Genomic DNA, 27,685 nt, shown 5'->3' on the forward strand with positions numbered 1-27,685 from the left:
TAATTATAAGCAACTCAAAATGATTAATTTTTTTCGAATGAATATTTTACATAAATTATTAATGGAATTGACAATTTAATAATTTTTTAGAACATTATTAACTGTATTATGTTGCACAATTTCGAAACTCGTATTGAAACGTAAGCCGGAGAAGATTGAAAGGCTTACTACCTAACATAATGAGATAGAAAAGTATAGATACTCTTTACACAGTGTCTTTTATCTGGTGATTATCAATTTTCTACCAGTTACAATGATAGCAAAAAGAAGAAAGACTAAGACCGGCCTAATAATCTTGTAACGAAATAGAAAATTGAAAAGCGAACGTACAATCGAAAAGCTACACACGAAAGTCTATGACTGCTCCTGGATAACGGTAGAATAGAAGATACAAAAGATATAGTGTGCTCTCTGATACATGTCTCACGGTAGATAGCAATCTTATAATCCTCCCATACTCAGTGTAGTAGATACAGCAATTATAGGGCTGTATTCATCGCGAACGTTACTACTGTAAGAGCAATATCAACTTGCATGAATAGGATTATAACGATATCGCGAGAAGCCCATTAGAACATCGATGAATCTATGTTCTACAACGAATACAGCCTCATTGCACTCAATAGAAAATTGTTGTGTTGAGTGCAATAAGACTGTATTCGTCGCATTCGACCGTAATACATTATATTCGTGAGACTCTCAATAAGTAACATTGCAATACGCCAAAATTTTCTCTTTAAAACATTATCATGAATGTATTTTTACAAATAGATGCAGGTTGAATTTATTGAGATACGTTCAAAATATTAGTAACATTAATAATAAATGAAAATCGCAAGAATGCAATTTTCATTGCAAGCAAATGCAACAATGGAGAGTTTTCTTTTGCTACAAAATTTAGTGATGAATTAAATTTATACATTTTTTTTTATATGACTACATATCCAAATGCATAATTATCGATTTAATCATTAATTAATTAAATTATTAATATGCCTATAGTTTGACGACTCTTACAAATTCGATACTGGCCTGAATTATTCGATTTACAATAATCGATAAAAAGCATAATTAAACTCTAAATTTTTTTATTGCGATACAATTAAAAAAGCATTATTTGTATTAACGACAGCGCAAATTTGTATTCACGGAGAAAGAAATTTCTCGATACTGGTCGCGCTAAAGTAAATTTCGTTAGATGGCAGAAAGCTCGTAGAGCAAAGTTTCCACGAGAGTTGTTTATCGCTAGTTTTCTCATGGACTCGAATCGCGATCGAAACGGGATGCGGGAAAAACGAAACCTTACACCGGAAACTTTGCCAGCGCTTTCGCGAATAAAACCGCGGTCATGATACGCGCGCTCGCAAAATGAAATTTCTGCGGAAGTGAACCTGCGGCACTTTTGTTTCGCGAAAATACGCATCGCTATCCCGCGCGCAGAGGTATTACATATACATATCGTTATTATCGTCTGGTTCTCATCGTATGGAATATTTTCAAGTGAATGTCGCGTGCAGATTATCAACTTTTGTTTCATGTTTCAACTTTTTCGATACATGATTTTTTATTTTTTAATCGGATGAAATGTTTTATATATACATATATATTTGTATTACATAAATTATAATTAATTTTATATATTATATATATGAAACAAGTTTTTAAATTTTCGTTGCATTAAAAAAGTGTATATAAATTTACACACACACACATATATGCTTTTTATATGCAAATACTGATGTAAATATTAGATAATGCTGGATGTGCAGTGTGTCGATATATATTTCAGTCAATTTGTTAGAGAGTTTATATCGTTTTTAAAGTAAGCGATTCCGATGATGCACTATCTTACTTTATAACATTCTTAGATCTGAGATTTTGATTGACCATATATCGACTCTCCTTCGAGAGCTCTTGAACACCCCATAAAACTCTCGGCTGCGCTTCTTATGTCCTCATTTAAATCCTCATCCGACGGAAGATCATCCTCTACCTCGTTCCAAGCCATAAATCCCGTTGAAGCGAGTGCTCCGCTTCGTCGACATGTCGATTCACCTTCAACACGGTCGACGAAATTGTGTTCATTCTTTAGATTTTCCTCCTACCACGTGCATATATCGGCTCAAATTTAACTTAACGTAACATGGCCGTTTGGTTTCTAACGCAGAAACAGAGAGCGGCGCCATCGAGCATGGCATCAATCATCTCGACGAGGAAGATCAGCGTTCCGGCGAAAGGATTGCAACGAATCACACCGTCGAAACCGTTGGTTGGTCTCGCGATAACGATACAGCGGCTCTCGAGGAAGTGATTTCCGTCGTCGCGGTTGAGTATCCAACTTCGACGAAGAACTCGCTCTCGCTCGTTACCGTGATTGAAGCTCACTTCGAGAACGCATCGAAGAAATATGTAGACCAGATGATATTCGCTTCCAAAAGGATCGAGGACTCGGAACAGGCGGAAGAGGCACTAGCGACGTTGAAGCACATTGAAGAGTTTCGAGGAACGAACGAGTCTACGATAGAAAAGCCAAAGAATGATTGGCTGACAATGATGTCGGTCGAGAAGGAGGAAGACGTTACGGAAGCGAAATACGAAAGCGAGCAGAGAAACGTGGAGGACATCAGGGCGATCTCGTTCCAAGTACCGCCACCGAACGAGGAGGAGGTTTATCAGGACAACCGACAACAGACTAGCGTCGACCAGATGAACGAGACGCGAAAGCTTGGTGAGACGAGGAAGAATCAGTCTAGATCGGCCAACAATCTACTGCTGAGCGGCAAATCGACAAAGGCCTTCTACGAGATAAAACCGTCGATCAGGACGCTAGAAACGGAACGCGGTCGTGATCATCAGTCCCAGACGGCCACTCATAGAACGCTATCGGGCAGGAAGTTTGTTCTGCCCAGCGTCGATAGCGCCTTCGGTAAATTCGGTCCGTACTTCGAGGACGGCGATCGAGAGATGAATGTCACCACGAGGATCGGCAGCACCGTTTTGCTGGACTGCAAAATCGGCATGCTAGGCAATAAAGAGGTGAGTCGCATTGTTTGTCATTCGTCTCATTAATTTTTTTTTGCAGCGACCGCGAAATGATGCGAGGGAGACATCGAATAAAAGCGAAATGGAAATTTGAATCTTATAATTTGAATCTTATAATATCATGATCGACGATATTGCGACGACATGACAAACAATTATAATGAGAAGAGAGATTGAATTGTCGAGTCAGATACTTTAGTTTCATCGACGGCAGATTGTCGCAATAATTCCAGGCATTGTACGGCGAGAATATACTCGTTTTATTTTAATGTCTATTGATATTATATTAATTTAATCGGGATATTTTATAGGGATAATTAAAGAAAAGTGTAATAATAAATGTGATAATATTAATTTTTTTTAACTTAAATTTTTTTAAATGTCTTTATCAATTATTTTTATATATCTATTTAGTTTATTATCATAATTATATTTTTCTTTTTATAGAAATAATATATACCAATGAAATTACATACAAGCAAGCAAAACATAGATGTAGAAAGGTAGAATTTTTATAAAACTTTTTACCTAAAATTCTTTATAAGTTTAATGATATAATTCTCAATAGATATTTCTCAGTTTGTTAAATTTAAGCATAATTAAATTCACAAGACTAAGGCGATATTGATTGTACGAACTCCGCGAATTCAATTAGGTAGACCGCTCGTTTGTTCTCTGTCAAATCACGCGAATCGAGACGAAGACGCGATGAGCGAGAAGCCGTGAATACGAGAAAGACGCAGCCGCGAGGGAGGGGGAGGGGCGCGGATTATAATTGCAAATACATCGTTTATTAGTGGCCGCTGCCGTGTACACTCTCGTCCATCTTGTCGCTGCGAAAGTTTTCGCATTTCAATCATCGCCGTCTTTCTCCCGCGATATCTCCTGTCCCTTTCGCGCTACGTGATTTCCACGTCCGTTTGCTCTTCCTCGTCGGACGGCACAAAGTTTCGGACCGCTCGAGATACAGCGCTCAGGGATTCCCCTGGGATTTATATTCGTTGGGAATATGTAATGCGAAACCGATTGCGCTGGGACGGCGCGCCAAGGAACGAAAACGAATGCTTCTGATACAACGTGCGTGTATGCGTATGTCGCCCCTATGCGTGTACGGCGCGCGGCGCGCGCTCCGAGAATAGCAAACAACTCGAAGGGAACTTAATTATAAAACATTGTCCGTACTGTTTGCCAAGTCGTTCCTTTTCCGTAAAATGACTGCTTCAAAGAACGGTTATTCGAGGAAATATTTGTCCGCCTTAAATATTTACTCGCGATCGCGACTTTTTAAGTAGAATAATCCTGATATAACACCGACATAATATCTATTGTACTTATATGTATCAAACATGTATTGTGTACATTTGCGATAATATTATGGAATATTCTTTCTTATAAAAAATAAAATAAAGCATTCTGTTAAAAACAATGCAAATTTTAAATTCTGATATTATTTTTGAAATTTGATTTTTTAATGAAAAAAGAAATGGGATTAGCTATAGAATTTATGCAATTTATAGTAAAAAGAATGCCTAAAATAAATAAAAAAACTCTCTAGTAATTTACATTGTAACGTGTTATTTGATCAGAAAATGTAACAAAATCGAAATTGATTGATTATTTATTGTTTAATTTTGATGTCTATATTATACGATTTATTAAAATTTTTACAGCCAGGCTGTGATCGATATGAAAAATTTTTTTGCACGTTTCTATTTTCGCGTCACGTTATCTTCTCTTAAAAGTTGAACCCTCGTTAATTCCATTATATTAAAGACTACTGAAACGGCTCTTCTCGAACTCGGCGACTTCCGAGATAACTTTTCTGGCGAGCGACAAATTTAATTCGGACGGCACGTAGCGTATAAGGGGCCGTCCGACTTGTCCAGAAATTATTTTCCCCGTTTCCTTTGGTAAGAAGTTCTTCGTAACATAATTCGACACATCTACAAAATCTTCTGAACGGTTAATGTTTCTGTCGCGGGCGTTAAGTTTTTACAAGATAGATTGTCCGTTTTATCCTCGATGACAAACCGTGAAAACTTGTCCCCAGATATCCCATTATTGTGCTGGTTGGCATACATGATATAAATCTCCAGAGAAAGCTTCGTACACAAAGAGGACGGAAACGTTGTTACAAACAACATAAAGATGTATTTATATTATGTAAAGAAATATTTTTAGTTTTGCAATCGTTGCAATTATATAATCAATTATATTGCATTTTAAAATCTTTATTTCTATTTACAAGTGAATAATATTGTTTTTAAATATTCGCTTTACGGGATAATAAACATGCTGCAAATAAAAATTATAATTAGAGTTTAATAAAAAGTTCCACATAAAAATATATCTAAAGTAAAAGATTAATAAAAAGAATTTTTTCTATGTACAAGAAAAATATTTTCTTAACATCAATTCTATCTCTCAACAAAGTTAGATCTTCATATTTGCTTCTTCTTATATAAGAAGCTAATAATTTAGATTATATAAATTTGATATCACACACTAAACTTTTTTATAGCATCGTTTAATAGTCGTATCGTGTGAATGAGCCTTAAATCAATACTCATCTGGCCGGAGCTCCACGGAAATTGCTTTAGTTTAAGATCTTGTTAGAGCAAATAGACTTATTAATTTCCAATGCGATTTTTGTCTCAATTTCTTTCTGTCTTTTGAGAACGTCCTGTCGTATTTTTTAGCGAGAGGCACAATAATGGTTTCAAAGATATAGATATATCTCCATAATTTATTAAAAAAATATATAAAAAGTGTACTTTCTATAATTATTTCATTTTTGCAGATATCATCATGGCAATAGGAATATTCATTTTATTTAAAGATTTGACGAAAATAATTACTAAAGATGATAATAATGACGTTGCTTTTTGTTTGCAGGTGACATGGTTGCAGCATAGTAAAGATTCATTTCGTCTGTTGACAGTGGGTAAAATGTCATATAGCAACGATCAAAGAATCAGTCTTAATTTTCGGTAAGTCGTGTATATATATATATATATATATATATATATATATATATAATAAATTCTTTCTATCCATCTACGTCAACTTTATTAAGAAATAGGCGAGGTCGATTATCTCGTGGTAAAGTTTTATCATCTCTGAAGTAAAATTTCACCGTTGAATAACAGCGCCTGATTGCAACGATGAGTGAAATTCAGAATTTGACGAAATTGTCGACGGTATTATCATAATTCGTTATTATTTGCTGTAATCCAGGCAGTGAACCGCGTAATCCCATCGTCAGCGTCGAATTATGATCGCGGTCGTTTTTCATCATCGTCGGAATGATTGCGCTGTTCGTAAGGATAGAGAAATTTTGCTCCCATTTTTCATCGCCGTGATCAAATCAGCCGTTTTATGCGCTGTAAAAATCACAAACTGTCTCGCTGTAACGCGGCTCTGCTTCGCGATACTAATCTAGATCCAGTGAAGCGAGACATTATGAGAAACCTTCGTTAGAAAATAATATGTAATATCAATTTTCCTTTGTCTACATCCCAGTTACTTCGTTGCAAATTGCAAGTGTATCTGCATCAGTGGTGCCAGAAGATGCTTTTTTCGATTTTTACGATTTATATTTTACAATCGTACCACAAGCCCAACCATTTTTTTCTCATTATTTCTTATTATCTGATTTTCAGATATCCCAGCAATTGGAGATTGCAGATATTGTACACGAGCCCGCGCGATTCGGGATTGTATCAGTGCCAAGTCGCTACGCATCCACCGTTGGTTAAGAACATCAATGTCGTCATTACAGGTAAGCGAATCTTACGATTAGTCTAAAAACGCTCTGATAGCTATCTGTTGTTTCTAACAATGAATACTGAGATAGGGATCGCTTCGCGATTTGATAATGATTGTTGCATTTATTGACTTTTTAGAAAAAATTTTGAAATCTATATAATTTATTGTTGCATTATCAATGAATACAGAAACAAAGGTCAATGAACTATAGATATCTACAGTTAAAAATCTAATTTCTTTTTGTTATAATCTCTAATAAAAAATTAATAATATAAAATTTAATTTTTAAATGGTGAGTTTGAGTTTCTTAATGAAAAGTGTGAGTTTATATTTTATAAATATTTATAAAATAATGAACTTTTTGATATTGAATGTTCTTGATAAAGAAACAGACTTATAATATAGATTTGATAATGAGTCATTACATTCTACAAAAGACACAGGACATTTCATTTATGCTTAGTTTATATAAATTTATATGATAAGCTTAACACACACAGATTTATACAATATTTACCGCAATAATTCACGCTTATTTTTAAGGAGATTTTTCTTCCTTAATAACAGCACAGAGAGCAAAGGTTACCCACATAAAGCCTTTTACTTCAGCATTAACCATTGTTGGAATACAAACTTGAAATATTCATTGCTTCATCTACGGTGCTTAGTAAGCTCAACCTTTTACAAGCTTAATTAATCCGAGAATTCGCATTCAAGTCACATATGTGTAAAGCGTTTTGCGCGAATAAACCGGAAAATCTTTGCTTGAAAAGAGAATAAATTGAAGGATCGTTTCCTTGCATTCCTCTCGTATGAGAATCCTATTCGGGGACGAGATCGCGCTGGACTAAAGCGAGATGAGGAAGGCCGACCAAACTGTGTGTTAAACCAAGAAAAGGACGGTCGAGGGTGGTGGGAAGAATACGGTAAGGAAAGAGGGCAAAACGTGGAAGCATACGAAGCCAGTATTGCAACACTCGTCGTTACCCCCAATCCCCTTACGTCGCCGACTCGGTGCAATGGAAACCCGCATTTCTCCGGGTAAAGCGCCTCGGCGCGGCTGGTAATCTGATCCGATCCATAGGAGAATCGGCAAGTAGGGATGAACGAAAGCCGCCCCCTGAAAACGAAGTAGGGCAGAACAAGCCCGGATAGAGCGACATCATTATATACCTTCTCTTTGCCACTCAAATCCAAACCCTCTTTCTTACGTTCTTCGTCATGATCATAATTTGCGATCTCATGCCATCGATATTTCTTCTTACTTACTCTTCTTTGTCGGAATAATCATGAGAATCGATTTGATCAACGATATTTTATGACGAAGAAAAATTTCAAAGATTTGTTTCCATAAATGAAGGAAAATTGCACACGCCAATCATATTTAATTTGATGGGGCATTGTTTGCGTTTCATTATTTTACGATGGATCTTTATTTTTATGTTGATTTTAGTGCGGTCATGAGTCGACCCAAAAATAATGCGGGATTCTTGTCTATAAAATGAAGAAATGATTTGAGTTTTTCCCTAAGAAGAATCCGCCTAAATGCGATCTTCTTTTATAGCTTGGCAATATATGCAATATTAATGAACAAAAACATATGACTGAGAATATCACACTATCAAGGAACATGCGACAACAGATTCAAATTATCCTACTCTTTCATCCAATTTCATGAAATATTTCTGCAAACTCTCCTACGTTGCTTGTCGGATATATATGGATAACGACTATTTATTTATTTAAATGGAATTTACACGGTAGAGGGTTTCACACATGTATAATATCTTTCCCTTTTTGGGTCACACATACACGCGCACACACACAAAATTGGACACGGGGTATTGCTACGACGGCATAAAATAAAGAATTAATAAAATAAATAAAGGAAAAAAAAAGAAATGTGTGCGAAGCTCGCGTGTCGCGCAATCTGCCTTTGTTGCAACTGTAATGAAATCGGCGAGTATACTGGGCGGAATAAACTTTTGGAAATTCGAATGCCCCGTACAACGTCATTTCATTTTGCGCCAAAGCGCAATTCCGGCGTACATCGTTCATTGTTCCGCTTTCGTATATGGGGATGAAATTACTTTCTGCTCTTTTGCTGAAATACACTGAAAATCATCGACGCGTTCCGTCCTTTCTCTTAGATTCTTTTACGCGCGAGTCATAACGAGCTCAACGTTGGAGGATAGTTTGAGCAGAGCCAACGCAACAGACCCGAAGTTTTAATCCATTATATCACAAAATTAAACACAGTCAGCCTGAAGGGGAGTCAATTGTTGAAAGACTTCTCGAAAGAACGGAATACTTCCTACGAGCGTTTGCTCTCGACGAATCATACAAAATCGCCGAGATATTTCGGATTAAATGATGATGTGTATTCTCCTTGGAACATATAAATTAAATATTTATCTATAATTTGAATAATATTTTAGGATAATATTGACACTTCTAAGCTTTTGATACTCTCGTTAGCGTTGCATACAAGCTAAATGTCCGAAAAGAACAAATTGCACGGCAAATACGCGTTTTATTGCGAATTGGAGCTTTAATCTATTATCTGTTAACATTAAATAAAAGATTATCAGAAGAGCAAAGAATATAGTCGAGAAGTTTCGTAGGAAAATAAAATATTCCCACCGATTATTATGAATATAATATGATTTAGTTTTGGTTACATTTTTAAGAATGTAATATTAAACACTTGTAAATAAATCTTTAAAATTTTTATAAAATATTGACATGTGTAGTTTTATGGTTCTAGTTATAATGGATATCGCATATATTATTTATCTCTTTTATTTTTTTATAATTGACAAAAAGAATTTATAACTTTGTGTTGTGTAACAAAAAAAAAAATTTCAAGAAGTAAAAAACGTATGTATACACACAAAATATATATTAAAATACACATATATGTTAAAATATATTTATAAAGTTATCGATTTTTTCTTGAATTTTGTCGCAAATTATAAATTTAAAAGGATCCTTAAGATTGTATATCTGAATATCTTGTTTGTCTAAAGTCTGAGATAATGATGAAAATGGGATTTGTTTTTTTAATGCTTGTTAGTTCGGTTGAAAGGTGAACTCAAAAGAAAAATTTACCAACATTCTGTCGTTTTGCGAATTAAGTTTTACGCGAGTTGGTTTTAACGCGGGTATGTGATCTGTTTTTACAGTTGGCTAAATAAGCTATGGCTGCGAGCACGAAGTCTTGCGACGCGCGAAATGTCTCTTATTAAGGAACGCGCAAACAAAGGTGGATAAAGTATACCGTCATATATTTTTCCTGAGCTTATTAAGCTTAATTCCTCAATTAAATGTTTGATACTTTTCATATTTTATATTTAAAAGTTACAATAAGCTAATTATTTCATTCTAGAAAATTTGTAACAAAAAGTAAATCTGTATAATGTATATTTTATAACATAATAGTTTTTAGAAGATACTGATTCATTATGTTAGAGTTCTGATTATTAATCACTCTATTATCCTCTAAATAATTTCTTGATATAATCTTTTATCGGTAAATTGAAGAAAAGGTAGAATATCAAGGGGAAAAGGAGAATTCCACTTCGCGAGCGTTTGAATGGGAACGAAATTTAATCGAGATATAGCGGACACGATCGGAGAAGCACTTGTGGAACGATTGCTTCGCGTAGCGCTGAATTTTAATACGAATCGTGTTTGAACGGTTAATTTCAAATAGAACGAAGATGTCGCGAACGAGAGACGATCAGGAGAAGCAATCATCGGAGCGTGGCGCAAAAATGACAACTTTCGCCTCGTTGAGCATTATTGGTTTCAGCGATTGGAATATTTTTCTGTTCTCTTCGTGTAGCACAAATGGTACGAAACTTGACTAAATTCTATTTGCAGATCTTGCGTTTCTTGTATTGAACAATTTTGTCAAAATACAAGACATTCTATAATCACTCTATAATTTGTATTTATAGTACTTAATTGAAATTGACACTTTTAAATTATTTTAATTTTGACATGATATTGTAGAATTTATTACTATCAAAAGCGGAAAAATTTTAGTAAATTAAATATTTGGAATATTTACAAATGGAAGCTTACATTAATTTTATTAAACTGACACTCAATCATCAAACTATTTAATATAATAAACTTTTATTTTGCAAATATTAATTTTTTTTTCCCATTTTTAATAAAACATAATTTTTTTAAGACTGAAACAAGTTTTGCAAAATATTCTTGACAGATCGATAATGTAATCTAAAAATAAAATAATCGTATTTACCAATTTTTGCACTTTACATGTATATTACATAGTTGACATAGTCGGAATGTTTCCAAAATATACGATCAATTGTGAAAAGGTAGATACATCATGTTAAGGTACTCATCGATCATCGATATGATTAATATTAACATTGAACAGGCATTCATCTGATTCCATTTATTATATCACGAAAGGCGTAATGATATTTATGACACGTGTCTTTGTATCAAATGATTTATTATATTATTTATTAAAAGTGATTTGTTTTCGCGAGAAAATATCTTATAAGAGGATTCCCTCTTTTTCAGCAAATCTTTTATATGAACTTTTATTTCTTTTTTTAGAATTATTTGATATTTTACGATAAGTTACATGATTCATACGATAAATACTGCTTACTCATCTTTGTTTTGAAAGAGATTTTTTTTTGCAAAATTAGATTTTTTTCACGTTATGAAGTTACTTCTTACACAATTTTTAAGTCTTGCTGTTTTTTTAAACAAACGCAATGTCTGATATGAGACAACGTAAACAATCTTGCTAATACCGCGTAATTAGAAGATCTACTTATTTACTTTATATTTTATATATAAATTCACATCTCTGTTATAAGATAAATCGATAAAACGTTTCTCGCATCAATAATACGAATGAATATTTATCTTTTATGAATATTGATTTTAATTTAATTAAAATAGCTTTATTATCATACATTATTAGTTTATTAGTATTCAGTTTTTTAGTTACATTTTATAGTTATATTTATTTTTTAACAATCTGTTAAGAATATTTGTTCAAATCATCTTTTTATATAAAAATCATTTTCACACATTTTGGGTTTCTGGTAATTATTTCTAAGCCAAATTATATATTTCTATTCAAAAAAATTACAACATAAAAGGATAGACGACGATGTGACCATTATTTGATCATTAACATTTAAAAAACATTTGTTCTTTTATATTCGAAAAAAAAAATTATTTGAAACATCTTGTGTAGCACGCAATATAATTTGTATATGTATTTAATTATACAATAGTTGAATTGCAGAAGTAATGCTTGCTGACATTTAATTCGGCGAATCCGATCAAGTGTGCAAGAATCATTCAGACAGAAATACTAAAAAATCGATAATAAAATATTACTTAGTAATAACCGGAAAATATTGAATCGACGCTTGAGGGGCGCGGTATTTCATAATTTCCACTTCACTTGATACATGAACGCAGCAAATACAAAAAAAAAAGAATCGCCCGAATATATACGCCAGATGTGCAATCTGACAAAATCTATTCTACGATATTTCGGCTGATTTAATCACGCCGAAGGCGCGAATAAAGATTATTAATGCTATATGGCATTCATTCTGCGGTTTAACATGCACCCCGCAATATCGTATACCCCTATCTCTTTTGTTCGTGCTGCACAAATCGTTTTTAATATATCGCTATTACTGCGATCTAGGAAATATCAAATCTCGATTTTATTTGACTAGAATAAATGGCAACTGCAAATATTCTTCTTACTTTTGCATTTTAATGCCCTTTATTTTAAGTTTATGAAAACTTGAGAAATTGTCTAAAGTTGTTTTCAATATTGTAATAGGCACTTAAAGTATATCATTAAATTAACACTTTTTATATATATCAAATAAATAAAAAATAATTTTTATAATAAATAAAGATTCGCGAATATAAAAAGATCAAACATTTTTCTTTACGGCTAATCTAAATCAACACGAAAATGTATGAAAGACATTTCAAGGATCTCACCAGAAGATTATGACGTCTTTTAGACATCTTCTAGATTCTCATGTTTGAGATGCAAAGTTCCGGATAAAGAGCGAACTTTAATGTGCTGGCGGCTGCATCTCCCTAAATGTCTCCTTGAAATCTGTTCCACCCTAACCATGAGGGATTTTAATAAGCGGCGCGTAAACTCGTGGGAACGAAAAAGTGGCAAAGTTCGAACGCGGGCGGTAGATCGAAGTCGCGCGGAATCGCGGAATCCAATTTAAATAATACTATCCTTCCGGCAACTTCGACTTCGGCATTTCCTCTAGGGAGAGCAAGCGACCGATTGCGTTCGTCGCCCTTTCCTCTCTAACCAGTCGTCCCAAAGGAGCTTAAAAAATGATCCGCCAAAAGAAATTACGAACGCTTGCGCACTTCTCCCGCGGACCTCCCCTTTCCTTCTCTCTCTCTCTCTCTTTCTCTGAATCTTTTTCTCCTTCAATTCCGTTCGGGACTGGATTAAATTTTCTATCGAATTCCGCAGCGTCTATTCTCATCGGAAGAGAAGATATGCCCGAAAACGTTCACGATGTGCGGGCCGAGCTGTCGATATTCCGCAAAGCTTCTAACGTCGAATAAGTTAGAAAATACCGGTGACCTCAGCCAGATGTTACGTAATTACTTAAACTTTAAAAAAGGTGCTACACGACTGACCGCGAACATCGGCGGGTGAAAATGACAGCCGTCGTTTGTACGAAAACTATTTACCGAACCGAAGTTGCGGGGCTCGTAATGCGAGAGTTAAACAACAACTCAAAAATTAGATTTTTGAAAATTGCATTTAATGTACGAATCGAAAATGTGATTACTTGCCCATTACTCCATTGTCTTGGAAAAAATATTGTATGTAGTATATGTAATCATTGTGATCGTTAAAGTAGATGTGATTTCTTTACTTGTTTTTAATTTAGATCCGTTATTTTCATACCAAGAGATTGTGAGAAATCTATTAATGTGATTAATATTTTTTTTACACGCAATCAAATTTTAGTACCGAATAATTAGTACAAGATATCAAATATTAGTACATTTAAAATCAATATTATTTTTAATGTTAATTAAAAATGATTACTGTGTACAAAAGACGGAGAAAGAAAGAAAAAAATATTGATATTAAATGTGAAATAAATTTAAAGTTGTCAATAAATATTTTGCACTCACTATACGATAAAAAAATATAATTAAAGCATTGGCACAAATTCTCGATCGTATCTATAATAATTATTTATCCGCAATACGTCGTGATCAATCAGGCGTGGATTTTTGATAAGTTTTCGTGGCAAGATGAATTGTTTGTCCAGCCTATTTAAGTGATCTATTCATGTACCTTATTAAGCGAGGACACCTACTGTGTCTTCTAGTAATATTCGCACCAAATGTGCCCATTGTTCATCAAACGTATTTTGCAATAACGTGTGTTTCTCTAGAATAATTATTCATTTTTATCAATTCATTAGAATCTTCTGTTTCAACACTTTTTGATACAAAAAAACTTTTGGTATTATTAGATTTATAAATTATGTATATATATAATTTTATTTATATATATTTATGTACATTTGATCGCTAAAATCGCAATTTGTGAGATATATTCCCGAATTAATAAATCTAATAATAAAATTATGTACTAAAATTATGAAAATATTTTAGATTGATATTTTTAAATTTATTTATTTTAATATTTAAAGATATATAAATGCTTAAATTTTTGTCTTCTGTGATTTTCTAAGTATATTAAATTTTTATAGATTTTTATATACATAGAAAAAAAGCTGTCTAAAAATTATTGCTTGCACATTATTTATTAAATAGCCAATTCAATAAACTTCTCAATAAATCAATACTTTCAAAATTATGTGTGTTAAATCACGCCCATTGTAAAGTTCAGCTGATCTTTAAAGAGAGAATGCATGAGACGAGTAAAGCACATTCCTGAGTCCCTTTAACTTTCAAATTCTCGCTTTTACCGACACAAAAGCACTTCTATATTGAACCGAGCTTCCTGCTTGACAGCTTCATTTCATTCTAAGTGGTTTCGCCGTGTCGTCATCCCCTCTGTATAACGGACATTAATCAAGAGATTGCTCGAGTGTTTCAGCAAGTACGTTGAAAGCATCCTACTGTAACTTGTATTTACGTAACAGATACGATCGTATTAAGTTATCTTCATCTGATAAGCGATTCATTCATGTAGAACTTTGAATTTCGGATTATTCGTGCCACACTAATTTGTTCGTATCATTGTCTTTTTCATAATTCAATTGACATCAATAATATAACGTAGTAATATAAAAAAAATATGTAAAATTAAAGATTTCTTGAATTAATTAGATCGAGATATTTCTAATAAAAGAAAATTATTGTATTACGTAGTCAAAGAATTCCGTCCATTTAAATGCAGAAGAGAAAACTCGACGAAACCTTTACATGATTTTTTATTGCAAAATTATTAATATTACGAATAATTGTCGAAAGATTTTCTTTTAATATCCATTAAACTTCTTCGTACTGGCTGTCTCTGACAAATATTATATAGTCAATTTCAGGCTCTTAAATTTACGTATGCAACACAAAGAATTTAACGAAATTTTACGAACCATTTCGTATTTTGAAATAATTATTTCACATTGAATTTTTCAATATTTAATATAATTTTACGCATAGAAATAATACATAATTTATTATGTCGAAAAATTTCATGTATAGACGAGAGATAAATAGGATTCTTTTATATTAGAGTATTAATGATTGTGCTTATAAGACGCAGATATATATTTTTTAACTTTTACAACGTGAGATTTAAATAAAATTAATAAATTTAATTAAAATATAGCAAAAAAATTAATTGAATAAGCTAACAATACATATAATCAATGAATGAATTAGAAAGATATTAAAATTATCTGAGTAGATCCCAAAAGTTTGAAATCTCTGAAGTTCAGAAATATCTCAATTCTAAATAAATTCTAGATTTTTCAACTTTTATTACTTCAGTAAGTATTGAAATTTTAAGTCATTAACTTTTTAAACATTCTTAGGATATAGGACAAGTTGTGATTTTACTATTATCATTCAAGCGTCATATATATATATATAATGTCATCAATTGCCACTCATAGCATATAACTTATAGGAACAAGTAATATGTAGAGGGGACAAAAACAGTCGGAGAAGACACGAGAAAGATATCGAGCTAGTGATATCATAAAATTTGCATAGCAGCCGATTTGAGAATCGCTGTTGGGTGTACTGAATTTTAATAACGGGAACTATTCTTTCGTTTGCGAGACTCTATTTTTGCAAAAGTGTAGATCTTGCGCGAACGCCGAGAGGAAAGCTGGGACCGGTACACGTATTTCCGAGATGCGTTTTATGCATCTGGTCACGAACAATCCGTTTTCGATTTCCTCGCTTGAAAAAGCGCACGCGAGCGAACATCCTGTGCAGCAACAGAGAGAGAGAGAGAGAGAGAGAGAGAGAGAGAGAGAGAGAGAGAGAGAGAGAGAGCATTTTGCCGACAGCTTTTATCGATATGGATGATACGACGTGACCGCAGGTTAATGCGTTTTGCTTTCACGTTCGCCTAACTGAAGTGAAACTGGGTAATTTCAGGTGTTGACTTTACAGTCTTTTTATTTTTCGAGTAAAGGATCCGAGAGACAAGTATGGTTGCAATGAATCTTCTTTTTATGTTTTTTTGCTTACATTTGTGTGAGCAAGCATATTGATACGTTACGTTTTTATTCTACCTTTATTCGACATATTTGTTATGTATTTTACGTTTATATCGCCATTTGAACCAAAATATTATCGAATTCTACATTACGTTATTCTATCGACATTTTTGGGAAAAATAAAAACAACAATACTAAATTATTAAAAATAAATCTTTATTAAAACCGGATTGTACTTGGTTATACGGTTTGCCTGAAATAAATGAAAAAAACCGCATTACAAGAATAAAATAATAGAAAAAAGTCATAAAGGTTTAATATATAAATATTCAAAATTTTTAAATACTTACTCAAATAAATATTTAACATTCAACAAATGAGTAACGACATTTTAATTCTATTATTTTTAGAATTGAAAAATTTATGGAAACATAAAGATTACCTTTGTTCTTTTTTAACTACACATGCTGCGAATTTTAATAATTAATTGTAAGTATAAAATATAAATCATATTTTTTGTTTAATAGGATATTTTGTGTTTACAAAAACTAAAAATTTATAACGGAAATCTTTAAAGAAAGATAAACAGTATTTCTGAGGTAATCTTTCTGTTTTTGATGTTTCTGCAATTTCGTAATATTTTATGACATAAAATTATGTATTCGATACATACTAGAAATGACGATATAAATTTTATCATCATTTTGATTATCAGATATATTAGACGGCGACATGAAATTTCTTAGGATCGATAATAAATTATTAAAAAAGTTATTAACATATAAGGCAATTTATATGGTATATTATGCAAAGATTAAGAGTTTGGTAATAATCGCGTAGATTTTATAATCTCACGATTTAAATTGTTAAGATTTAAAAGTGACAGAGGTTCATAAAAAGTCAATCCAATTTAAAAACATACATAGGGCCATTTTGAGCCTAAACATAGTACTTATGACGTAAGCATACAAATATTACTGATAGATTATATAATTTTATATTTTCATAAATTGTTAAAAATATTTAAAATAACTGATGCTTATAAGAAGTCAATTCAATTTAAAAACATGCTTAGAGGCATTTGATACGGCACTTGTGACGTAAACAAACAAATGTTGCTGATGTATTATATAGATAATATTACATAGTATACAATATAATGTTGGTCCAGATTTCGATCTTTTTCAAATTTTTTTTAAATGTATTGTATTAAAGGGAAGAATTGCAGTGAGTAACATAAAAGAAATTGTGGAAACGTAAAAATCATTCGTACAACAGTATCTTACAATGTAGTACGCAAGACTATATATAACGCAATTTCTGACATCGCATATTGGATAGAGGTCCCCTGAGAACCATACATCCTAGTGTGATAAATTTTGAACAGGTGGTAGTTTACATGTTAATATCCATGAAAATACTACATCAGCATAAAGACATAACGTTTCCCGCAAGAGCACTCATCTTAACGATGGCCATTGACATGTCTGCAGTACGCAATTTTATGATAAATTGTGCCAACAATGAAGCAAAAGACGTAATTCGCCCATTTCCTGTGTGAGTTCACGAGCATGTGGTAACCCAATCGTGTCAGTCGGGGAGTAAAAAAACACTGTGTGAATAACAAATCAATGCGTATAGCCCGCACAAAATCAAAGAAAAAGTCATTGTCAAAATAGTAAAATCTATGCGTCCATCTGGAAGAAATGAGATTACATTTCTGCTTCTACAATAAAGTCATTCTTCCGTGATGGTGTACTGCCGCAGGCGTGTGGTCTACCTAACAAGATCCATAAAGCCAATTGTTCCCTGAGAGAATAATTGTTTTCTTTATAAATAACTCTCTTCATTAATTTGCAGCCTTTTTGCACGGCGTCAGCTTCAACGGTATTTCAAAAACTCGAAGCCACATTTTTAATAACTTCAAATTCGTTGTGAAATTAAGATCTAGAATCATTGATCACCAATGTCAGCTTGTTTCTTTAAATGTCATTTCCCTTTCATTAGATTTAGTGATTAAAGGAATAGGATAACGTTGGCATCACATAAGTAGTTCTACTAACATTCTTTACGTGGAGTTTCTTGCGAGTGTTCGCCTTCTATTGAATTCAACGTTTTTTAAATTTAACGGCAGGATTTTTAAACAAACTTTGGCACGCCAATAAGTTTTATTTTGTATTTAATTTATTCGAGTTTTAATTATATACAAAACATATTGATTTAAAAAATATATATTACTGATAATACATAAATATCGTTTATTAATAAACAATCATATTTTTGTTATTTCATTCTTTTATTATGCAAATGTTTTATTTGAAAATGTTTTATTCTTTTCATTATCGCTCGCGCACAAGAGCATTTCGAAAAAATCTGAATATAATACGGCTGTTTGTGCACACGTATTTTATATTTGTGTTGCAGCACCAACTCTGTCGATCAGCGACGATTCCGGGCGTATAGTTTCCAAAGAGAGACATTTAAAGGCGGGCAGTGTTCTCAGACTCAGATGTGAGGCGAGGAACGTGCTAGAATCATTGAACGAGTCTGTCGTTTGGACCAGGGGGGACGAAACGCTCAGCGAGGACATTAGGTAAGTGTTCGGAAAGTGAATTATTATTATACATTAGTCCTATGTTATAAAGTTTCTCTTATCTACGATTTAGACGCGATAGTTGTAATCGTTTTCCGAAAACCAACCGATGACGAATTTATTGCGACATGTCTCTACCTAACAAACTATTTGTAAATTCGATTTCTCTCTACATTTTTTTTTTTTTTTTTTTTTTTTTTTTTTTTGCACCATTTGTATATAATCCACTGCATTTGTACAATACGTTTTGGAGCGATTGTGCAAATATTGTAAATCTTTTTACCAGAATCATTTAAAGAGCTAAGAAGTTGTTATATATGTAGAAATCTTTCGGGATTACATTCGATGTCTTTTATAACTGTAACTGCTATAACCGCTTTAGATTCGGATGTTTAGTTGATTTAATATATGTAAATAATATATTATTATTGAAAGAAAAATTAACGATACCGCGATATTTCTTAATCGAGGCTGTGCAAAAAAAAAACAAAAAAAACGGGAAGGAATGCTTTATAACTTTTTCGGAACGATTCCAACGTGCAGTTCTAACGTGAAGCAGGATTTTAATTAAATTATTGTGACAAAGATGGAATACGTAAGTGCCACGAGATTTGCTTGAAATTTACATTCCCGAGCGAAGATTTCTTCTCCCACTATGCTCTCGATTTTCCTTTCTCCACTTTCCACTCTTTTTGGACGATGATGCCGGAGATATCTCAAAATCTCTCGTATAAGTATTATTCTCGTACGTGAATCGATGAAAGATCGTACCGTACGCTCATTCTTAGTCATAGTTTTTAATACATATGTATAGAAATTTTCTGGCATATCTATGTATGTACACGTAAATATAAAGCTCTTTTGTAATGTAATTTAAAACAAAAAATGATAAGTATCAAAAAATTTTTATTTATGCACTACAAATAACAATTTTCATACGTTTTGTGTTAAAAATTTTAAACAGCATTAAAATATACGTTTTAATACATAATACTATAATTTCTCTCACAGGTAAAAATAAATATTTTCGTGTATGTATTCAATATCGATAGCTCTTTGATGTCAAATTTACAAAGAAAAGTATATACGCATATATTGGTTATTAAAGAAACAAGTTTAGAACTTATAGAATAGATAATAATAACTAAGTCGAGTACAAAATACTTAATGAAAGATATAAATCGACCGATTAGTTCTGTCAGAATTAAAACTAATATGTTCGTTACAAAGCAAATAATTTACTTGTTTTATTTGTCGCTTGAAATGTAAAAAAAAGGATTATTTTACATATTTTTATTCTGAGATATTATTTATTTCTGTTCTGCAGACTCATTGTTAGACAAATTAAATAGAATTTTCAATGAAAAATGTGAACTGGACGAAGTGAACCAATTGTCATTCCGATGTTACGAAAGAAAATGAATAGAAAGTCTGTATCTCTTATTTCATTATCTATTCGTAAAATATACGAAATTTAAATAATGTACTCGTTCGCGATAAATTCGCCCTCCAGCTCCGAAACGAGCTTCTTAATTAAATCGGCAGACAAGGCCAGGTCGAGATTGACATACGCGAGACTAGAGAGAAATTTCTCCAACAGCATTCTACGTCCACTCGGCGAAATCACCTCCCTTTCTCTTCTTCCTAACCATTCGATAATGTGAATGTACAGGATGTCTCAGGTTTCTCGCATTTCTTTCCATTTACCGATGGAAGTTGACTTTTTGTAAGCAAGGAAACAATTAAAAATTATCAATAATTAAACTTAGAAGTGCAAGAAAAAATAATAAAATCTTAATCTTTATTTAATTTGAAATGCAAAAGTTTTAAATTTAATTAGAACCATATGTACAACTTGAAACTTAATTAAAGCTAAAGAGACCAATATAATTTTAATTTGATTATCAAAACATATGTAAAATGTGTTCAAGTTCAAAAATTCACAATTTATAAAAAATGTTTGATAAGATTTTAATTCGAGGATTCATGAGAAAAATATTTAAGGTTTTGTTTTAAGTTTCGAAATAGGATAAGATCGAATCGAATTTTTATGCTACAGAAAATTCTATTCCAGATTGGTCAAAGGAGAATACACAAAGACATCCTGTATACATATGCGTAGAGTTTCGGTCACGATGTATGTGAATTGGACAGAAATTCACGTCTCGATCTCGTTTTCAGCGAGAACAGAACGACGGAGATTTCGGCGGGCAAGGAGGTCCTCGTGATTGTCAGTACTCTCATCGTGGAGAGGGCCAGTCCAAGACACGCCGGGAACTATAGCTGCGTGGTGCCTGGCAAAGCCAAGACCACCGTCGCGGTCCACGTTCTCAACGGTGAGTATGTCCTTTACGTGAGTAGGTCTGCCACCCTCTCGTTATATAGCTTTTCCCTCTCACTCGTCCTGAGAGGAAAAGGAGAATTTTGCTTATCGAAGCTGAGCGAAGTTTCTCTCCGTAGTCCATAGGGAGACTTCGAATCATTATACGCGATATGGTTTAACAATTTTGAAAGTTGAGTCGCGTCGCAACTGGATGTCTTCTTTCCATCTCGAGCTCGTTTCTGCGATTTCCTCCCTTAGTGATTTCCGCTCTGCAATCGGAGCGCGTATCTTATACGCATAGAACTGTATTTCTGAGCTCAAACGATTACGCGAAGCTACACACGTCAAGTTTTGTCGGGAATTGAAATTACTTTAGCTTTTAAGGGTGACATTGACCGTACGAAAGGGAAATATATAGCAGTAAATTCTGTGTATAATGTACGATTGAAATTTAAATGGAAAATTGTGGAATACAGCTCCGTTAGAAGAATATTTCTTGCCATTAAAATTTTTGGAAACTCAAGTTTTATCTTCAAAGACGAAAATGATTTCATTTGTATTTTCTCTTACAATTAATTGAAGCTTCGATGGAAGAAACGAGCACTTTCTCCTCAAACGCTTCAAATCTTCTTATGCGAATGTTTTGCACGAATATCCTCTCGTTGTTTAACGCTTTTCACGGTGTTAAAACGAAGGCAGAGCAAGTTCCCACGACGACCCTAGTTACTTATCAAATTTGAATGGACTTGCTCGTCGCAAGAGTCGACGGGAATATGAAACGAGGTATAAATCGCAGGGGATTCGCGCGGTGATTATTCACAGTTGAGCCGCGCGTTTTTCGCTCGCCACCATCCGGATACAGCTAACCGCGTGAAACATAAGCGAGCAACATTCACGACGACCGTCTTTCTCTCTCCAGCAATGTAGAATGTTAATGTCGCTGTAGCTCTTCATTATAGAGGGTCGTGCGCGACCCTCCGCCGGCATTTCCGAAAATTTGCGAGGACGCTTAATTTATTCCGGCCAACCGCGTTCGCGTGATAGGAAAATATTGTGCGTTTTATCACGCGTACTGCCGCCAGGAAACGCCGTTTTTCGCAGTTCTTTACTACCTAGCGACGAAATGGGTATTCCGAATATTCTGTCACGTTTCGAAAAATGACGCGGTGTGGGATTTTTTATTTATCATTATATCATCTGGCTTCATAGCTATTTTAAAAAGTGTTTTTTCCCGATTGCGCGATGCATATAACACACAGAAGAAAGGAATACGATAGAAAAAATTTCTTAATAATTTCTCTTATAAGCAATATATTTTCAATTTTCTATAAACATTCTGTTAATCTATATCAATTCCATTATCAAGAATTATTAGAAACGAGACATCTTTTTGAAGGAGAATAACATAAATGTAGCAACATTAGCGACGAAAGAAAAATCTCATTTCTCTCGATGTTCAAAGAAAATTCTGAAGAACAAGAGAAACCACTCGCGCGAATCTATAGTGATATGTCATAAAACAAGCTGTTAATCGTATATCTAGCCTCGTATGGTCTGCGATGTGTAATGCAATTGAGACGCAAGGGCGATGAAGAAATCCCTTGCAGAGCGGACACCTTTTCCGGCGAGCATCGGTAAGACGGGGAACTCCCCTTTATCCCGTAATACGCTTAGCAGATGTACCGAAAACTCGTAGAGAAACCCTGGGGGAAAGGAGAGGTCGTGTTTTCTCTCTTTCTCTCTCTCTCTCTCTCTCTCTCTCTCTCTCTTTCCTTCTCTTTCTGTCTCTCTTTTTTTCTTGCGCGCGCGAAGGGGCGACATTATGCATTCAATGGCTCACGCACGATCTCGTACTCGTCTGAATCACACTCGATTGCGCTTATTTTAAGGTACCAGTACCGAATCACGCGTATGCTGTGACACGTGCAAAAAAAGAACAAAGAGGATAACTTTTATTGTTAGTTCACCGAGTGCGTTAAACCACGTGGAATTCGAATTTCTTCAAGACGCATCGAATGACTCTGTCGCAAATATAAATAGATACAATTTTCATCATTTTAAAAGAAAATTGTTATTAGCTAAAATAATTAATATTGATTACATGTAATATAAATGCGCTTCTAATGAAGTAGCATTTTATAAAGATAAATACACAGGTGAATTTTTATCGATATAAAAAAATGATAATCTTGCAAGACAGCATCCAACAATAGCTTCTTGAAAATATGTTTTATATAAGAGAAGAGAGTATCTTCTTATAGATTGTTCTACGGAAAGAATAGGAGATCGTTGATCCCTAAAGCTTTTAGCCGTGATCGCCAAGAAAAACAGCAGCAGAGAAAACAAACAATGCGGATCTTACAACATTGATTAAATATAATACACGATAAAAATATTTACACTGTAATATTAACAACATAAAAGTATTATTCTATAAAAAACTTAATAAAAAAGTACGACGCAATTTTCACATAATATTTCTAATGAAGAATAAAGCTTTTAGTAGAAATAAAACTCAGAAATATTATTGTAAAAATATGCCTTTGTGATTTAAGAAAATAGTACGCCGTTGACGAAAGCGTTGGGGGAAAAAACCGGAGAAGAATAAACACTTCGCAGATCTTACATTTTTGGCTGTAAACGTACAAATATGTTTACTATAAAACAGTGTCCTTAAAAAAAAATCACAATTTTCCATTCCATGTATAATTGCGCGCAAATGCAGATAAAATCCTATTTTATAAGAATAACGAGAAAAAGAATCTCTCTTAATTCACTTTATTAGAAAATCGAAGAACGTTCAATACTAGAAAATGAAACGGGAGAATAAAAAATGCAAGAAATTGCATCAGGAATATAGAATCATTGTCTGTGTAAAAAAACACACATACATGTAACTTACAACTCGTTGAAAAATTGAAAACACGATAGCAAAGTTGTTACGAAGAATAGGATTTACACTCAATCGTAGGAAACAGGGGAAACGGTCTTGTATTTGGCTGACAGGCTGACATCAATGCACTTTTAGTAACGTTAAGCGAGGACAGTCCCCTCTCCCTCTAACGCGGGGGAGGCTAACATCCATTTTGACGTAGCTGACGACGGTGCAAATCTTTGATACATTGACAATGCACAATGTGCATTGTGCTCCTCTTTTTCTGATGGTCCGTAAACGCGAAATTCGCGCGTTTGCCAAGACGGCGGGAAAAAAAGACGGTCATCTTCGCAAGATAAGACGAGCTTTCTTCGCCGGGGTGGCTGTATTCCCGAGATGAACAGAATGTCGATAGGGGAATGGGAAATGAAAAGAGATACGAAAGTAACGTCCATCTCTTCTCTCTCGCGGACATAATGCCCGCCGTTTTCAATAACTCGCTTCTTCGTTCCGAGGCCACTTCTTCTCAAAAGTAAACTCAACGCAAGGAAATCTTAATCTTTCGCGCGTCTGTCATAATCTCGAAGATGCATCTTTGATCTTTCTGTCATCGTTTCATTCTTCTCGGATGCACTCATTTCTGTCGCTTTAAGGCGGCTTCAATCTCACAAATTATGTTTCGTTTAGATTAATCTCTCGAAATGATTTTAATCAGTAATACTTTAAAGAGAAAATTCAGAAAAAGATCTCTTGCTATTGAGTTAATTTATATTAATATTATCATTACATGTTGATAAAAATTCTCATTTCTTTAATACGCGTTTCTTATGAAGTGCCCAGAAAGAAGATATTGAATTGATGAAATGGCAACTTTGAATAATTTCGAGAAATTTTGCGAAGTGTGGAAAATTTATAGGAACTCTCAGCTATTTTTGATTCACATCGCCAATAAATTCTCAGTAGCACGCTCTCACATCTCATGGAACATCGAATTTATGTTACGTTTTTCACCGACATCGAGTCGACTATGGAGAGATACGAACGTATATATTTTGGCCGTCGCATTTCTAGTCGCGTAGATTTTTTCCATCCGTGTGCCCCCAACGAATATCGCGAGAATGGGAAGCACAATGGCATAAGATTCAAACAACGTCGTTGATTGCGCATAGGCGCAATCTTTATTCAACGTCGCGTCGTCCGGCGTTAGCAACCTCGTATAGACAACGACGACCGGGAAACCACGTTTCATGGAAATGGAAATGTCAGCAGCCTAATGTGACGGCAGTATGGAAATGAAACGAGTCGTGAGAGGTTGACGGGGAGAAAGAGAGAGAGAGAGAGAGAGAGAGACGACCAGGGGTGAGTGGTTGCATCGGAGAGAGGGCAGTGAATACACCTCGGCGGGAAAGGAGCGCGTTATCGCGCGACCACTTTTTTCGTCCATTTACGAGTTTTATTCCGAGCAGCGACGGCGACGAGCTCACGTCTGCTAAAGCGCATCTAATGCTTCCTGACCTGAGGTTCACGTGCGCGGATAAGAACGGCGTTAACCTCGGACAAGCATAATAAGGCACTCGCGCTCGCGCGCGCGGATAACAGACGACTTTGCGGCACGAAGGGCGGATTGCGATAGCGTCGCGATGCGGCGCGATTTCGCCCTTTCGTTGTAACGTCGGGCTTTTCGCCGTAAGCTTTTCACGCAGCAACATTTTAGCCCTTTCAATATCGAGATTTTATGTATTCGGAGAGAAATCTGAATTTTTCATGAGTCTTTTTCTCTCTACATCGCTATATACATATAAAGGTTTAAGAGAATTTTGGAGCGCTTGAATAGATCGGTTTTTTGGCCGTAAAGAAGTTTACAATTTGAAATCCGAGATTTTATGATGGAAATTACATTAAAAGTATAACATTTTCCAAGGGTATGTATCGTATAAAGCTTAAGCATACGTGTATGGGTTAATTCTTTTTTTATCAAAAATATAGGCCATTTAATCACCTTATATACATATTCTTGCATTTATTTGATGTAAAATTTTGAATTTTTCTATTTTTTAATAATATGTACCTCGTTAAAAAATATCACTTACAAAATTAGACAGTAGAATAATAAAGTAGTATAAATCTCGATATATATATATATAGTATAAATCTAATAGTATAAATGTATACTATTAATCAACGCTCTTTATTAATTTCGTGAATTAAGCATAATTAAAATTTTATTATTTATCTGCTCTTCAAAATTCCTGTCTTTGATATATAATGAGATATAATTATAAATTTAAAATAATCAATAGGTTTGCACATATCGATATATTTATAGAAAAATTCTTATTTCCGAAAATAGTTTATTAATGAGTAAGCTAATAGTTTTATTATTATTACATGAAAGTAGAGGTTTGTAGTTCTTGGTCCTGTAACCCGTGGCATTCATAATTATCCATATTGATCCAAGAACGAGATAAATGGCATTGTGACGCATTAGGAACAATGTCAGCCACAGAGGTTCCATACTCTGGTATTGATCGAATTGAGTCTGCCAATTCAGACCGTCATTAACGTATTCGAGCGATTTGGCGGGTGACTAATTGTAAGATTATTAGTGAGTTAAATACTATCTAGTGTGTGTAATTTTCAAGTATACTCCATGCCAGGAAAATAAAGCAACGTGAATGGATATTAGTTGCTATCAGTCTCTAACGAATTAGATGATCTTTGAATATACTTGTGTACATTTGTAAGATACTTGAATATTTAATACTGAATATATATGTCAATCTCGTATTTTTTTTCTTACATGCATTTATTTAACGTAATATAATATTATATGAAAACTTTAATTAAATCTTCCTACCGTAACATACATATTTCTTTCATTATTATTTCACCAAGATTGCGTTTTATAAAGCATCTGATGATTTTCTTAAATTATATATATATATGTATACGTAGAAAGTTTTACGGTAACGCGAAACATTCAACGACTTTCGGAAGCAGCAAAGTGCAACCGAGAAACTACTTGCGAAAGTACCTTGGCGTGGTCAGTTTTACACCATTGTTCTCGTAACATGGGCTCATCGTTAAATACGGGAGAACAACTAAAGCAAGAAGACAAACTCGTATAAATCTTCGCACAAAAACAAGGAAATTTATGATACATTTCAACAGATTTTAGTATAGCGTACATACAAAAACGTATCTGTAGTAACGAATGTTGTAATAATATCACGTTATTTGTGAAAGCAGTAATTAAAATCTACATATTTACATATGTATAAAGGATAAATATATAAGAAATTTAACGCTAGCGTAAAAACAGATTAACATCGCTAATAACATAAAATAATCATCGGTTACAT

At 33.8% G+C, this 27,685-nt stretch overlaps 1 protein-coding gene across 7 annotated transcripts in view; it reads left to right on the forward strand.

The window, feature by feature from the left end:
* LOC138941621 (uncharacterized) overlaps positions 1–27,685 on the forward strand; it is a 255,219-nt gene that overhangs the window by 205,330 nt on the left and 22,204 nt on the right. For all 7 annotated transcript variants that reach the window (XM_070311452.1, XM_070311447.1, XM_070311449.1 and 4 more), the window contains 5 exons: positions 2,168–3,036; positions 5,938–6,032; positions 6,705–6,823; positions 18,957–19,125; positions 21,307–21,461. In XM_070311452.1, the coding sequence (XP_070167553.1) occupies positions 2,168–3,036; positions 5,938–6,032; positions 6,705–6,823; positions 18,957–19,125; positions 21,307–21,461 (1,407 nt within the window). The remainder of the gene's footprint in view (positions 1–2,167; positions 3,037–5,937; positions 6,033–6,704; positions 6,824–18,956; positions 19,126–21,306; positions 21,462–27,685) is intronic.

Source organism: Polyergus mexicanus, unplaced genomic scaffold, assembly GCF_030449975.1.
Source record: "Polyergus mexicanus isolate NDT 795.1 unplaced genomic scaffold, iyPolMexi1.0 SCAF_19, whole genome shotgun sequence".
Taxonomy (NCBI): Eukaryota; Metazoa; Arthropoda; class Insecta; order Hymenoptera; family Formicidae; genus Polyergus; species Polyergus mexicanus.